General features: G+C 43.7%; 1 protein-coding gene across 2 annotated transcripts in view; it reads left to right on the top strand.

Moving 5' to 3' along the window:
• XRCC1 (X-ray repair cross complementing 1) overlaps positions 1-16,971 on the top strand; it is a 204,668-nt gene that overhangs the window by 44,697 nt on the left and 143,000 nt on the right. The window contains exon 4 of one of the 2 annotated variants that reach the window (XM_030211610.1): positions 845-952. In XM_030211610.1, the coding sequence (XP_030067470.1) occupies positions 845-952 (108 nt within the window). Of the gene's footprint in view, positions 1-844; positions 953-16,971 lie in introns of those variants that run through there. The other variant, XM_030211611.1, reaches the window with a different exon arrangement.

Raw genomic sequence — 16,971 nt, forward strand, 5'->3', positions numbered from 1 at the left:
GTTTGCCAATTTGAAGACCCCTGAAGAAGGCCTCTTGGCCGAAACACAGACCGTGTTGGGTCTTAATAAATCATCATTTTTGACTGTTAACATCTGTGACTTCAGTCTGGTCCTTCTGAATATCTTCCGCTTGACTTGTTGTTTCCTTGTGTGTTTTTGCGGGAGAATTGGACTCTCTTTGTTTGTCTTCATATTAACCAGTTGGTTTCACTTCCAGTGTTTTGGGAGGCAGAAGCTGGTTAGGACTCGGGGTGGCTTAATCAGCTGATGTCCTTAACGTTTTACATTGTTATTTGAAGAGGACTGAATTTTAGTCAGTTGGGGGAAGCGGTGGCTAAGGCAATGGTGGCCTGCTGGATTAAGGAGATAAAGTGTCAGCATATATTTTATGGGGCCATCCATTGCCCCCCTCCCTCCCTCCATTTTGAAGGCGCATTTTGTCAAGAGTTGGGCATGTTTGTGGGTGGAATGTAGCCTTGTACCACCACAGGAGATTTGCAGGGTGCCCACTTGGTTGTCGTTGCATGCGTTTATGCCACATTACAGGTTGGATGTACAGACCTATCAAGATGGCAGCCTTTAGGGGGTGGTGTGTTGATGGTGGCCTTGTCTGTTATACAACCAAGTATCTGCACCAGTCCAGAGGGACTTGAGAAATTAGCCAGTAAGGTCTAATATCTCTTTTTTGTATGTCTGTAGTTGTGTTTTGTTTTACAAATGATGTGTGCATACTACCTCCTGTGAACTGCTTTAAGCATCAGTTTGAGGAAGCATTCTCAAAACTGAATGAGTTCTTTATGGTGCTATACCTGAATAGGACTTTCTCTCTGTACTCTGCTTGCAGTTTGAGAAGGAAGAGCAGGTCCACAGCATTGATGTGGGGAATGAGTGTTCTGCATTTGTGGAGGTGTTGGTGGGACATTCCACTTCTGTCAGTGAGCAGGATTATGAGGTAAGAAGAAGGAACTGACTTTATTTGGATTTATTTCACACCTTTTTTAGTAGTAGCTCAAGTTGAGTTGCATTCAAGTACTGTTGGTATTTTCCTTTCCCCAGAGGACTTACAAATCTAAGATCTGTGTTTTCAAAGGCGCACTATAGGCATGTTAGCATTTTTAAAGAGCGTTAATGGTTGACGTGCAATACACCTATTGTATTGTATTGGCGCATTAGCGTTTAACACGCCTTAACTTTAAAGGCACATTTAAAAATGCTAACTTGCCTTAGTAAACATACCCTTAAGTTTGTACCTGAGGTGATGGACAGTTAAGTAACTTGCCCAAGGTCACAAAGAGCAACAGTGGGATTTGAACCCTGGTTTCCAACCTTGTCCTGGAGACATAGCTAAGTAGTCTGGTATATCTGTAATGAATATGAATGAGACATTTTTGGCTAACCAGACTGGTTGGGTTTAAAAAAAGGTTTGAATTATTTCCTAAAAAAAGTCCATAAGCCATTATTAAATTCACCATATGAGCATTTGTCATTATTCTTTTGCACCCATTGAACAAATTGAATTATCTTATTGATAACAGTCCTCAGGTTTTGCCTTTTGAATAATCCAGTTCATAACACCATTATAAATTGGTCCCTGACATCTTGTCATTTATGTCATCGAGATTGAGGAGGAAATACATATATTTTCTTTCAGCTTACGTTTTATCCAGTTGTTCATTTTATCGATTTATACTTCTTTTGCTTTTACTCTTTTATTTGTATAACCTTTTGATATATATATATTTTTTAATTTTATTTCTTTCATGCTTACTATAATCACCTGGTGTTATAAACACCTTAATGAACAAATGGTTTTATGATATTGATATATAAATTTGAGTTCTCTTTTAAAAAAAATACAGGTACCGCTAAATTTTGCGCAGAGCATAAATATGTCTAGTAATATATACATTAGAAAGTGTGTATTTTTTTATGTTTCAACGTTTTTATTGATGACACCTCAAACAGAAATCACATTCCACATTCTGAATATACATAGATACATTCCGGGTCAAGTAAACAAGTGAATCAGTGTGCTACTAACAGTCATCAAATTTTTTATCATTTTATCTCCCCCCCTCCCCCCCCTCCCTCTATGTGTTCTTCAACTGTTAATTATGTTTCAACATTTTTATTGACCAACCGAAACAGAAATAAAATTAACCTACCAAGCCAATTGTTGTCTGTGATCATTATCAGCATCCAACAGTATTTCCCCCCCCCTTTCCCCCTCCTCCCCCCACCCCTCCCTCCCTCCCCCTTCTTTCCAGTGATACCATCCATTTGTTTACTCCTTCACCCCTCTCTCCCCGATCTCCCTCCTGGCTTGTATTCTGATAGCCCTGAGAGATCCCTTCCCCCTCCCTCCCCCCCCCCCCCTGCTGTCTTTGACTACAGAATATGTGTGATCAGAATTATCTTTAACCTTCAGGGTGTCGCATTATGCCAATTAAGTAGTATACTACGTCCTCTAGGGCTTAATACCTCCAAATAAGGGCCCCATATCTGTTTAAAACTTGCATATTTCTTCGGGGAGCCCCTAGCCTCCCGTGCTTCCCATGTGGCTAAAAGGTGTACCTGATTTCTCCAGTGCCAGTAAGCCGGCGGCTCCGGAGCCGTCCAATACTGCAGAACAGTCTTCCGCGCCACCAAGCTAAGCTTACGGCATAAGGTACGTGCCCCCGCTGAGTGTGTCCTGAAGGCCCTTTTTGTGTCCAATACATAGTGATCCCAAGTTCCCGTTACTGATGAACCTAGCATCCGGGACAGGAATCTCTCAACCTGTGTCCAGAAAGCCCTTACCCCTGGACATGCCCAAAACGCATGAAACAATGTATGTGGGGTTTGACTACACTTAATACAACTCGCTCCTTGCGGGGAGCCTATATGTGACAACTGTTGCCCTGACATATATGCCCGCATGATTGTCCTATAGCCACACTCACGTAACCTTTCATCTGACGTAAGGGTTGCTATTCCTTTCAGCATGGTTCCCCCTTCCCAACCCACCAGGGTTCTCCCTGCCTCCTGTTCCCATCTATCTTTTATAACTTCGTAGTTCTTTGCAGGAGGTCCCCGACGGGTCAATGCTTTATGAAGTGCCGACACTGACAGGCCTGTTGCTTCTATCTCTTGAAAAAAGTCCCTTACCTTTTGCCCCAAACCCCGTCTCAGCATAGGTTGATCTAAAGCAGATATATAGTGTTTAATTTGGACATACGCGAACTTATTCCCCCAAGAAACTCCTACTCGTCTCTGCAGTTCTTCATAACCTATTAGGTCTCCCTCTCTCCCCAGGAGGTGTTCCAGTTTCCTAATACCCTCTCTTTCCCATTTTATGAATACTGGGTTATCTGTGCCTGACTGGAAAGTCGGATTCCCCCTTATTGCCAGTTGGTCAGACACTGTATAGCTCCCCCCCAACTTCCTCGCCAACCCTTTCCATACCTCCCTCATTGATGTGAGTATCACACATCCTCTAAATTGTCGCGGAAGTTGTTTCTGGGTCATATGCAACAAAGAGAGGAAATCATATGGGGCAAAATACTCCCTTTCCATATCAGTCGGGGTATATATGTTGGTCCTACAAACCCAGTCCCCCAGATGACGTAGCAAACAAGCCTGGTTATACACATATAGGTCGGGGATTCCCAGGCCCCCCTGATTCCAATTCCCTAGCAAATAGGAAAACCTTATCTTTGGCTTCTTTGCTGCCCAACAGAAATTGCCGAAAATTCCATATAGCCTTTTCAGATCTTTCCGGGTCAGACGAAGCGGTAATGTCCGCAACACATAGAGCCACTTGGGAAATATCATCATCTGCACTAAATTTATCCGTCCTCTCAATGATAATGGAAGATTTCCCCAGTTTACCAGATGTTTCTTGGTTTCTCTCATCAATTCTTGAATATTAAGCTCATATAACCTCTCCAATTCCAATGTCAATCTGATGCCCAGATATCTAAATGAGCCGTCTGCCCAAACTAACGGAAATGTTCCCCCCCATATCTGTCTCACCTCCTCTGAGGAGGCCAACGCCTCTGACTTAGCTAAATTTATACGTAAACCCGCAAATTCGCCATATTCCCGTATGATTTCCATTAAAGCTATAAATGATTCCCTCGGGTCAGTCAACAACACCAGCAAATCATCTGCGAATGCTGCAATTTTAAAATCTCTATCTCCCACCCGTACACCTCTCACTGAAACATTATCTGCCACGTCCCTAATAAAAGGATCTAGAGTTAAGACAAATAGCAAGGGCGATAGTGGGCATCCCTGCCTTGTTCCTTGAAGTATAGGAAAACATTCTGATTCTAAACCATTTACCAGAACTGTGGCTTGAGGTGCATGATATAAGGCTTTGACTGCCGACATAAAGCGTCCCCCAAACCCATATGCTTTTAGAGTAGTAAACATAAAGTCCCATCGTACCTTGTCAAATGCATTTTCAGCATCAAAGCTGACAAGCATTGACGGGATCCCACTCCTCTTTCGAGTCTCTAGCGCCATCAGTATTCTCCTTAGGTTTTTTGCTACTGTCCTCCCCTCCACAAATCCCACCTGCGCCTCATGTAGCAAGCTAGGTAACATTCCTGCCACCCGATTAGCCATTATCTTGGCCAATATTTTTGCTTCCACATTTAACAAAGAAATGGGGCGGTAGGACTCTGGCTTAGATGGATCCTTGCCCGGCTTTGGCAGGACTACAATTTGTGCCGAGGATAACGTATGCGGCATTTTCTCCTCTTCCACCACTCTATTTAAATATCTAGTCACCGTCGGTATGATTTCCTCTCCCAGTGTCTTATAAAATTCTATTCTGAGCCCATCCGGTCCCGGGGCTTTACCAAGTGAACCTCTCGTTATCACCAATGCCACCTCTTCTTCCTGTATTGGCCTATTCAGCTTTTCTATGTCAATCTGCCTCAAAGTTGGCAGGTTAAGATTTTCTAAATAAAGATGTCCCGGCAGCCCCTGGTCTTGCAGCTTCTCATATAACCTGCTATAGAACTTTTGGAAGACCCCACATATATCCTCATCTTTCCGTACTACCTTCCCCTGATTATCCTTCAACTGAAGCACCCGTCCTCCTCCCCCTCTAGGCTTTGCCAAGCGAGCCAATAATCGGCCCATCTTGTTACCATGTAAATGTAATTGGTATTTATAATAGGCTTGGGATTTAGCTGCCCTCTGATGTAAAAGCTCATTTAATGCCACTTGCAATTCCATTAGGCGCGTTCTATGAGCCGTACTATGTGTCTGACCAAACTGTTTACGGGCTTTGCAAATTTGCGCACTCAGTCTCAAAATTTCTCTATTACGAGCCACCCTTACAAAATGTGAGTAACTGATGACTTCTCCTCTAAGTACCGCCTTCGCAGCGTCCCAGTACAGAATTGGGTCACTTACATGTCCCCCATTTAAATTTGCATAATCCCGCCAGCAACCCACAATTTTCTCCTTAAAACGTGTGTCCCTATATAACTCCATCGGGAACCTCCAACAGCCTCTGCCCCCCCTCTGAGAATTCGTGGACCATTCCATGAATACCCAAGCATGATCCGATATTGTATAGGTCCCTATCTCTGCTTTAAGAACTTTGCTAAACAATCCTGTAGACACTAGCACATAATCAATCCTCGCTTGTGTGGAATGGGCTCTTGATAAATGAGTGTAATCTCTTTCCGTAGGATGGAGAACTCGCCATACATCAACCAGGTCTAGCAAGCTCCCCATACGGCGCAATCCCCTGTCAGATGCCCCCATATCTCTACGCATCCCCTGTGAACTATCCAGCTGTGGATCCCAAACCGTGTTAAAATCACCCCCCACCACCAAATGGGCCCCTGTACAGTTGAGTAGTTGATTAGTCACACTAGCATAAAACTTTTTGTCATATTGATTGGGTGCATAGACATTACACAGTGTAATTTTTTGGCCCTGCATCTCTAATTCAATTAGCACAAACCTACCTCCCGGGTCTATGAATATGGGACGAATGGCGGCTGCTACCCCTCTACGGACCAACACCGCCACCCCCCCTTTCTTTCCTATAGCCGCTGCCGCTATGCAATCTCCTACCCACCATGTTTTAAGTTTCGCGTGTTCTACTTGTGTAAGATGCGTCTCTTGCAGCAGCGCCATATCAACTTTATATCTCTGCAGCTGTTGTAATATTTTAGATCTTTTTATCGGGGAACTAATGCCCCCGACATTCCAAGATACCAGCTTTACCATGAGCTCCACCCATCCGAGATAACAGCAGTCTCATTTCCATAAACTTCACCCCCAGAGAGGCCTCCCAGCCAGCACCTCTCTGGTTTGAATTCTGCATTTACATTTCTTTGTCTATCAAATAGAATCTGGTCACCCCTATTTGTTATTATCGTTGACAGCCTGTCACACATACCGTTCCTATTATCTTCCCCTTCCGCTATCCTCCCCCCCTTCCCCTCCCCCCCTTCCCAGCCCTGCCCCCCCTTGATCTCTGTTCCCAACATGGAAACAGTCACGTCTGGACGCCCCCTCATCCTTCCCCTCCTTTATCCAACTTAACAACCTCTTCTCTTTTAAATTTAACTGAACTTCCAACTGTTATTAACAAAACCCCTTCAAGCTATATCCTATAAACTTTAAACTTCCTGCACAATTCCCACCCCTCCCCCAGAGTAATAAGGGATAGAGAGGGGTAACTTATGTCCATGTGCCAACCTCCATCTCTCCAACCCCTAACGCCCATGCAAAGTCCCCATATTAACTTGTCTCTAATATTCTCTGGTTGCTGCCTTTTGCAGCCAAACCTCCACTCCAATAGAGATTCCTGGCATCACTCGCTCTCTCCAAGTATCATCTCTCAGCCCGATCCAGTTGCCTGCTCCTCCTCCATCTGTGAGACAAACTTCTGCGCCTCCGCCACTGTTTCAAAAGAGTAGTCTTTTCCCTTATGGGTAATCTTTAGGTTAGCAGGATATATTAAAGCAAATCTGATTTTCCACTCAAAGAGTTTTGTACATATTGGCGAGAAAGCCCGCCTGCGTCCCGCCACTCCTGCTGAATAGTCCTGGAAGCACAGAATCCGCTTATTGTCATATGACAGTTGTTTGTCCACACGGGAATGTTTCAGTATAAATTGCTTGTGGGCAAAGTTGAGAATCCGCATGATAACCACTCGGGGTTTGTCCATATGAGTCTTGCGGGGTCCTATTCTGTGGGCTCTTTCCACCCTTACTGGGCCCATCTCAGCCGGGAATGCTACAGTTTTTGCAAGCCAGCGCTCAACCTCTGCTGTTAAATCCTGGTCTCTCACGCTTTCAGGGAACCCCACCAGCCTCAGGTTGTTCCGTCTGGATCTGTTCTCCAGATCCTCCAGTTTTTGCTCCACCGACTCCATTTTCTTGTGCATCGTCTTTTGTGTCTCCTCCACCTCCGTCATTCTGTCTTCCACCTCGCTCGTCCTCGTTTGGAAGGCCACACACTCGCGTGTCAGATCCTCCATCCGCGTTTGCAGCTGTTCCAGCTTTGTACTTATTGGTGTCAGACGTCTCTCCAGCATCTCTTCCAAAACCATCGACATTTCTGTGGTAATTTCCGCCACCCAGGCCGATGAAACTGATCCCGCGGGGTCCGGGGACGCCGCCATCTTGGATTCCGCCGATTTGCCTCTGAGTTTTTCCTTCTGCGTCGATTTTGTCGCCATTGGAGCCGTTTTCTTTGTGGAGGCTATTACCCCTGCGTGCTGCTGCTGCTCCAGGTTCGTTATGCACGTTTTTTCGGGGCCGAAATTCAGTCCGGTTCTCGGAGGTTTAGGATAAGGTTCAGAGCGTCGCTCAGTTGCGACCACCCTTCCTCATAGCGTCACGTGACCCTCAGAAAGTGTGTATTTTTTATTGTTTACATATTATACCTTTATAATGTATATGTTTTTATTGTATTTTTATTGCATCTATTTTATATTCTATTTTATTTGTTTTATGTTAATTGACCCCTGAGGCAAGCACTTTGTGCCGAAACACGGTGCCGTGTCAGGCTTTGCATATTTTCTGCAAGTACCAGAAATAAAGTATTTTGGTGACTTGTGTCCCTGGTTTTTCCGAAGCCTTCTCCAACTTCCCACTGTCATTTGCTGTCTACGCGCTCTGTGGGATTCCTTTTGGTTTTCTTTTTGTCTCCTTGGGAAAATCCACTGCTTATTTCTAGGTTAAGCAGCATAGAGGCATATTTTCAAAGCACTTTGGGAGGCTAAGTTCCATAGGTTTCTGTGGAACTTTGGGAGGCTAAGTGCTTTGAAAATGAGCTTGATAGTCTGTTTTTAATGTTGAGGGATCTTGCCAGTTATTTTGTGACCTGGATTGGCCACTGTTGGAAACAGGATACTGGGCTTGATGGACCTTCGGTCTGTCCCAGTATAGCAACGCTTATGTTCCTCCAGGATAGGATGGTTCACACACACTATTCTACACTATGAAGACCTACCACCTGGAACCAGTACTCTGTCAGTGAAAAGAAAGATATCAAGCCACACAAAAAAAATCACAAGGGAGAAAAACATACATAAAGAACATAAACTTTGCTATACTTGGTCAGACCAAAGATCCATCAAGAATCATGTTTCCAACAGTGGTCCAATCCAGGTCCAAACATCTGGCAAGATCCCAAAAGAGTAAACACCAGATTTTATGCTGTTTATCCCAAGAATAAGCGGTGGATTTTCCCAAGTCTATTTTAAATAATGGCTTATGGATTTTTCTTGTAGAAACTTGTCCAAACCTTTTTTTTTTTTTTAACACTGTTAAACTAACTGCTTTTACCACATACTTCAGCGTTCATGCTAAAAGTAGCAAACCATACAGAAAGTCTTAATATTCATGCTGAATGGGTCCTAGAAGGTATGTTCATTTGAGCATGCCAATATTTGCACGTCTATGCATGTAAGTGAAAGAGCATCCTTTGTAAGTGAGGGGTTGCCAAACCTGCACTATTCTGGTATGCTTGCCTTCCGTGCTATTTTTGAAGGTTTAATAAATGGTTCCTATTGAATATCTGCCTTGGGTTGTTGGTAGTATAACGTGAGCATGCTCAGTTCTTTTTCTCTCAAATCTTGGTTTTCAAGGGGATGCAAACGAGTCTGGCATGTAAGGGTTACTTATCAAACAGAGAAAAATGGGAGATTATTACTCTGAGAGGAAGTCAAAGGAGAATAGAAAAAGCCAGAAAATCCACACATCCCTAGAGGTCTGCCAAGAAGGTGGTAGAGAGCATACAGAAGGAGGTGGAAGAAAATGCAGGCTGCAAGACAGACCAAGTTACTGATTCTTCTACAACTTCATGTTTTTTTTGCAGTAAAGGATTATTTGTGTTTATCCTAAGTGTTCCTGATACTCAGCTGGTGTGGTGACCAGCTTAAGTTAAGCACTGGCATTGAATTTTAATCCAGATATTCAATGCTAGTATGTGTATAAAGCAGTGGTGCCAAATATCTGGATAGCATAGTCACTGAGCCAATGCTGTCTTTTTCAGGCCTAAATTAAATGTTAGCTTATCCAGATAGCATTCAAATATTGCTGTTATCCATATAATTTCACAGCCTGCCCTCCCTTTCAGCACTTTGTTTATGTGTGGATAATATCTGACTGTACAGCAGGACTAGTATTGGGCACCCTAGACAAATCTTTAGCCTTAAACCCTCTTCAGTTAACCTTCAGATTCCTCATCTGCTCTCCCCCCCCCCCCCCCCCCCCCCCCACGAAGATGACTTTGGTGTGTGTATATATCACGCACCCACCTAGATAAATGTGTAGTTGAAAAGAAAATTGAGCACCCTTCATGCAGGTAAAAGTCCAAACTGATCTGTTTGTGTGGCTGACATGAGTTATGGTTATTGGTTTGATTGGAGCTACTCTTTGCCGCCACCACCTCCTCTCCCCCAAGAAGCTGCTGCTCTAGGTGCTTGTCTGGTCTTGCCTAATGGTTGGGCTGACCTTGTGTTCCAGACAGAGTTTCAGCCTCAAACTATTCATATAATTTTTAAAAATACATGGAGAGCAAAGCTATATGTTCACCAGCCACTAGTCATATAAATTCATTGAGCTGAGTATTTGAGATAAGCACAAAACTCTTTTGCGGGGAAAAAAAAGTGAAGGGATAGATAGTAGAAGTTTGTAGCTGAGAACGTCTGGAAGGCTGCATCTCCCCCCTGCCTCTTCCTCCACTAGTATTTAAATATATGGCCAGGACAGCCTTTTTTGTGGTGAGCCATCCTTACTCCCAGACTGGTCACAACAGTGGATTTCATATGAAGGGTACTCCACCTTCCTTCTTTCCCTCATGTTAATGTGAAGAGTTTTCACAGAGTACCAGCAAGAGAGGGGAAAATGTGTGAGATTGATATCTGAAGGGGAAAGGGGAAATGGTTTACTTATGTACAGGTACTTATTTTGTACCTGGGGCAATGGAGGGTTAAGCGACTTGCCCAGAGGAGAAAACAAAAGAGAGACCCTTTGGTGTTCAAAAAAAATCCTCTTTTTTTTTTTTTTTTTCTTAAGCACAAGACAAGTGTATTTGCAAGCACTGGATTATTAGAGGAAAGGTCTTTAATGTCATTGACATTATTAAAGTAGCCAAAAACCATTGCAGGCATTCAGAAGTTTAAGGCTGAAGTGCAGTTGAAGGCCTCAAAATTTTTTAAACATTTTGGCTTAAGCACAGAGCTCGTATCTGCAAGCTTTAAGTCAATAGCAGTCTGTATGGTACATAGTATACTGTAAGGCAGTGCTTCTCAACCCAGTCCTCAAACACATCAAGCCAGTTGGGTTTTCAGGACATCCAAAATGAATATACATGAAAGAAATATGCGTGTATTGTCTCCTTGGTATACAAATGTATCTTTTGCATATTTATTGTGGATATCCTGAAAACCTGCTTCGAGGACTGGGTTGAGAAGCATCGCTGTAAGGTAGTCATGGGAGGGGAAGATGCTGTATCAATGGGCAGCATCCCTGGGTCTTCTCTTGCATTTTCCCTTGTTTCTCCAACCACATCCTTTCTCATTGCTCTTTGAAGATTCTTGTTGACACAGAAGACATGGGGTTTAAACATAGTTATCCCAGTTTTGTGTTCCCCTTGAACTCTCCAGTCCTCCAGAGTGTAGTAGTTTTCCCACATCTTCACTCTGCACTACCAAACAATTCCCTTTTATTTATTTTTTTTTAAATTTATTATTTATTAGTTTCAATAATACAAACAAATAATCATTTGTAAGGCAATACAGAGATATTATTTACGAGAAAATAAAAAGAAAACATAGAAAATCTAACAGAGATTTCCAGAATACAATTATTTATACTCTGCCTCAGACCACAATCTAGGAAGGGGGGGTAGTGGGTTGTAAGTACAATTTCAAGGAGAATATAACTTAAGAAGAAACTATTTTAATAACGTATAGGTAAGTCCTGATATTTATCCCGAGTTATTGCTGATAGTTCTTAATGTCATTCAACTAGAAGATCTTTTAGAGTCCAGAAACGTCTTTAGTTGAGATGGTTAAAAAAAAACATATTTTGTCCCAGACAGGCGAATCAAACATTTACAAGGGTAGGCCAACATAAATGTTGCACCTAATCCCTTGACTTCGTCTCTCATAAGTAAAAATTGTTTTCTCCTTTGTTGTGTGATCTTTGCCACATCCGGGAACATCCACACTTTCTGGCCACAAAATGTTTTAGAAGAATATTTAACACAATTCCCTTTTATCAAGCTTTAATTGTATACACCTTTGAAGACAAGAGGAACCAAGAGCCAAAAGGACTGAGCGTACTCTGCCGTTGAGCTTATTCTTTTGGCAAGTAACAGGCTCATGATACTAGATGATTATATTTTTGCATTTCCATGCACAAAAATAGCTAGAATTAGCATGCTTGCATGCTAAATCCGTACTGTATCATTTTCCTTTTTTTTTTTTTTTGTTAATAGGGTAGACAGTGTTGGCACAGATTTAGATTTTAGTGCATGGGCCTCATAGACATGATGAAAGAATGGGGGAATCAGTTGAAAATGAAAGCATAACGAATAAGAGATGAATGAAAATGTTAGCTACCCTTGTCTTCAGTAGAGGAAGAACATTAAGAGCTGGGCATATTCTGGGGAATCTGCAAAAAGAAAAAAAATGTGCAGGATTAGGAAGACTTCAAGAGAAGATTCCGGATGACAGATAAAACAGATTTTACTGAAATCTTTCATGGTTCAAGTATGAAACTGCAGGAAAAATGTAAGGTTAAATTTCAGTGCTTTGAGCTCTATACCCTTGGAGGTCCAGTGACATCATGCGATGAGCAGGAGGATAGCTCCTGGGCCCGGACCACTGAACACATGCCCCACTGCCGCAAAAACCCTGATTTTGTACATAACACTTGAAGGAGGAAGGCACTTGAGCATAGCTGGATATCCCAGAATCTCTTTTGGATGGCTTCAAGCTCCCTAAGCGGGATCAGGACAAGCCCCAGGCAGGTACACAAAAATGGCAAATGCAGCTTGCTCACCGGAAGCCTCCATGGGATCTGTTTGGGCCCGAGAAAAATCACAAGAAGTCGCAGCACTTCTGGAGAGTTCCTGGGACAACAAATTTCAAGTTCTCTATGATGAGGTGGAATGTTTGGACAAGCGTATGCAGTCTCTTCAGACTGACTTAGGGGCTTTCCAGGTTTGCCTGGCTGAGTTGGAAGATACCACCCTAGAGGCCTGCAGAGAGTGAGTGACGTTTTGAAGCAGCAAAGGATAAACTCGATGACCTGGAAAACCAGGCATGTCAGAATATTCTCCACCTAGTTGGAATTTCTGAGTCGGTGAGCAACCAAGAACTGCATGAATTCCTTGAGGAGCTGCTAACCATGGAACTGGAACTGCCTTTGTATGCTGGACCCCCTCCGTATTGAGAGAGTTCACAGTTTGGGGCCCAAACGTGATGGTGCAGAGACCAAGAGTAGGGTCATTCCATGCCAAGTGGTCTAAAATTAAAAAAAAGTTCCCACCATCATGTCTCCAATTTTGTTCAAGTTTTATCTGTTGCGTGAGTCAGGTGTTAAACGAAGTTTCCCAAAATTTGAGGTCTCTAGCTGCACTAGTTGCAGATCTAGACCCCCTTTGCTGAAAGGCTGTCAGTCCATGAGCGCGCAACATTTACCAAAATGCCATTTTTGGGGTCTAATAAAACCCAAACACATTTATAAGAATGGCTAAAAAATTCAAATCCTGTACAGTTTTTGATGCTAATTCCGATAATGGGAGGGGATTTTAATTTGACGATATACCCCCCCTTAGACAACTCAGCGGGACAAGTGGGATATGCTAAAAAAGATAGAGCGGCTCTGGAAGGCTTTATGGTTAGGTGGGGCCTGATTGATCTGTGGAGGGTAACCCATGCCCAGGAGAAGGACTATACATATTTTTCATCAACACACAATACATATTCCAGGATAGACTTCTGGTTGGGGGTGGGGCAGTGGCTAAGGCTCTGCAGAAGATACAAATTGAACCACACACCTGGTCGGACCACGCTCCGGTTCTTATGAGGTTAAGGGTCGGAAGGGAAGTTGGGGGGGGGGGCACGGTATTGGCATTTAGGTGAGGCAATGTTTAGAGAACCAGAAATATTGGGAGGATAGAGAAATATATAAAAGAATACATTGAATGTAATGATATGAGGGAGATCCATCCAGTGAGCCTGTGGGAGGGTTTAAAGGTAGTGCTGAAGGGGCAGTTAATTGCGCTACGGGCTCATTTGGGTAAAAAAAAGGAAGCCCAGGAACTTAAAGTGAGGGAAAACATAAGGCATGCAGAGCGACAACATAAAGCAGACCCCAAGGATAGGAGGGCCCTGGAGGAGCTTCATAAGAATAGATTGCAGCTCAATGAGATACAGATGACGGAGGTGGCAAGTCAGTTACAACAAGTGCAACAGGAATATTATGAATTTGGGGAAAAAGCGAGCAGGCTGCTAGCCAATAAACTTAAAATGCAAGCCCATCGTAATCTTATCACTAGTCTTATCACCCCGCAAGGCCAGACTGTTACCCAAACAGGGGAAATTCAAGCAACCCTTCACGAATTTTACTCAAACCTCTATAAGTTGGAATTGGAGTCAGGCCCTTTAAGTATAGAAGAGTATGTACAAGGGATAGACATTCCCCAATTGTCACAGGGGGAAAGGGAGATGCTTTCAGCTCCAATAACGTTGGAAGAGATTAAAGAAGCTATCATGGATCTTCCGCAGGCCAAGGTACTGGGTCCGGACGGGTTCCCTGCGAGAGTGTATAAACTATATGCATCCACATTGGCGCCCCTATTACTAAGGTTTTTTAAGTCATTTGAGCAGGCGCAAGAGTTACCATATTCATGGCGACTGACAGCGATAACACTCCTGCTAAAACCCGGGAAAGATCCACAGCAGTGTGGATCCTATAGGCTGATATCTCTCTTAAATGTAGACTATAAAATTTTCACAAAACTTTTAGCGAAACGGTTGCAAATAGTTTTGCCTAAGCTAATTCATGAGGATCAGGTGGGGTTCATAGCAGGGCGCCAGGCCTTTGATAACACCAGGTGAGGGATGAACAGGAGCCGGCTGTACTATTATCAGTCGACGCGGAAAAAGCGTTTGATCGAGTGGAATGGCCGTTCCTGTTTGCGATGGTGAGAAGAGTAGGGATAGGGGGGTGTTATTTGAAGTGGCTACAACTACTATACCAGGCCCCATTAGCTGTCTTAAAAATCAATGGAACATTCACCGAGCCAATAAAGCTCCAAAGGGGAACAAGACAGGGATGTGCAGTTTCACCTCTACTGTTTGCCTTATCTATTGAACCCCTGGCCTGTACCATTCGGGCGGATTCTGAAGTCCGGGGAGTGGTTGGATGAGGGAGCATAAACTGATGCTGTTCACTGATGACATCCTGTTGACACTGACGAGCCCTGAGCCATCTGTGAGGAGAGCTGTAGAATTAATGAGGCAATACGGGGAAAGGTCGGGATTTAAAGTAAATATCACTAAGACAGAACTATTCAATATAGCGGTACCTAGGCAGGGGCTGCCACAGCTCTGAGCAGCATTCCCTTTTGTGTGGGCAACCAAATCTATTAAATACTTGGGGGTACAGATAACTCAGAAAGTGGAGGACCTCTTTGAGGCAAATTTTCCAATGAAGATAGTGGAGTTACTAGCGGAGCTTGATCGATGGGAGGGACTGAATATTTCTTGGATGGGGCGTATTAATGCAGTCAAAATTATGATGCTCCTTAAATTGCTGTACCTCTTTATGGCACACCCCATTCCAATCCCCTGAAGCTTTATTGCCCAACTTAATAGAAAGCTCTTTGCTTTTGTGTGGAGGAAGCGTCCGCCGCGGGTGCGGCAAGCCATAATGTTCCAGCCTCAGGTGAGGGGGAGGATGGGAGTTCCAAATTTCTTCCTATACTACCAAGCGGCACAACTGAGAATACTGGCAGACTGGCATCCTACAGTTAACAAAAAAATGGCTACAATGGGAAAGAGCCTGGCTTGGGATGCGCGCGGTGGGGGATACACTGTGGCTACCGGGGAAGGACCTGAGGGACATAGGGTGACGGGTACCGATAGGCGTGAGTCACATATTGTCCACCTGGTACCAAATTAGGAAACGATGGTTCCCAGAGCGAAAGTATTTTCTGCAGACTGCTATATGCAGGGCCCCGGGCTTCCCACTAGGTGAAACTGAGCTGGTATATAGGCAGTGGGCTCGAGCGGAGCTGCACACATTGGGCCAGCTATGGGACAATGATAGGGTAATTGGATATGCAGACCTGCAGGAGGAGTATGGGTTGCCGGCTAGAGATCAAGTGTTCTACTGTTGTGTACGTAATTATATTCACTCCCGGGCACGGGAGGAATTGGGTATGGGGGAAACCTCATTGGAAATAGCATTGAGGAGGGGGGGTGATAGGGGTAGCGGTCTCGCCTATACTTTGCACTGCTATAGCGAACAGACCCCCCCCCCCGGTATATTATTTAAACAGATGGGAGATGGCCCTACAGAGGTCATTTACAAAGGAGACTTGGAGGAGAGGATATCGATACCTGTTCAAGCCATCCATGGCACAGCCTACGATTGAGCATGGATTTAAAATGTACTACTGGTGGTTCTTTACACCAGATAGGTTGCAGCGCATTTACCCAGAGTCATCGGCAGAATGCTGGCGGGCATATGGTGTCAGAGGGACATTCACGCACATTTGGTGGGACTGTTCAAGGATACAAGACTATTGGAGGGCTGTGATCACTTTGATAAGCCAAATAATTCAGCATCCATGCCCATGTAAAGCAGAAAACTGTCTTTTATATTTTAAGCCGGCGTCAATTGAAGCAGTTCAGCATAAGTTGGCTATCCAGTATGTGACAGCGGCAAAAATAGTTATAGCCAGAGCTTGGAAACAGCAAAAGCCGCCGGAGATACAGGGGGTACTTCAAAAAGTAGATTACATCTATCAAATGTCAAAATTGACTGCAATAAAGAGAGGTCGGTTGGGAGCCTTTAACAAAATTTGGCAACCATATGAACACTTACAAGCACAGAAATCAGCACCACCATGGTATGGGGATGGGAGGGAGGGGTGGAAGGAGAATAGTTGGGGACTGTATTAGTTTAGGACTTGAAGTCTTTGTGGTATGGTAAGATGTCGTGAGAGGAAATGCCCCACAGTTGTACAATGAGATTTGTGGAGATTCAATAAAAGTAAAAAAAAAAGAAAAGAAATGGAAATAACAGACAGGGTTACATAACTGTTTAATGTTTTGTCATGGAATGTAGGAGGCATTAAGTCCCCTGTCAAACTTAATAAAATTTTACAAGACCTTCACAGAGAGTGTCAATCGCACTTTTACAAGAGAACCATCTTGTACTGTTCTCCCTCCCAATTAGCTCGTTTCACTCCCAATGTGGATAATAA

The sequence above is a fragment of the Microcaecilia unicolor genome, chromosome 8 (assembly GCF_901765095.1).
Source record: "Microcaecilia unicolor chromosome 8, aMicUni1.1, whole genome shotgun sequence".
NCBI lineage: Eukaryota > Metazoa > Chordata > Amphibia > Gymnophiona > Siphonopidae > Microcaecilia > Microcaecilia unicolor.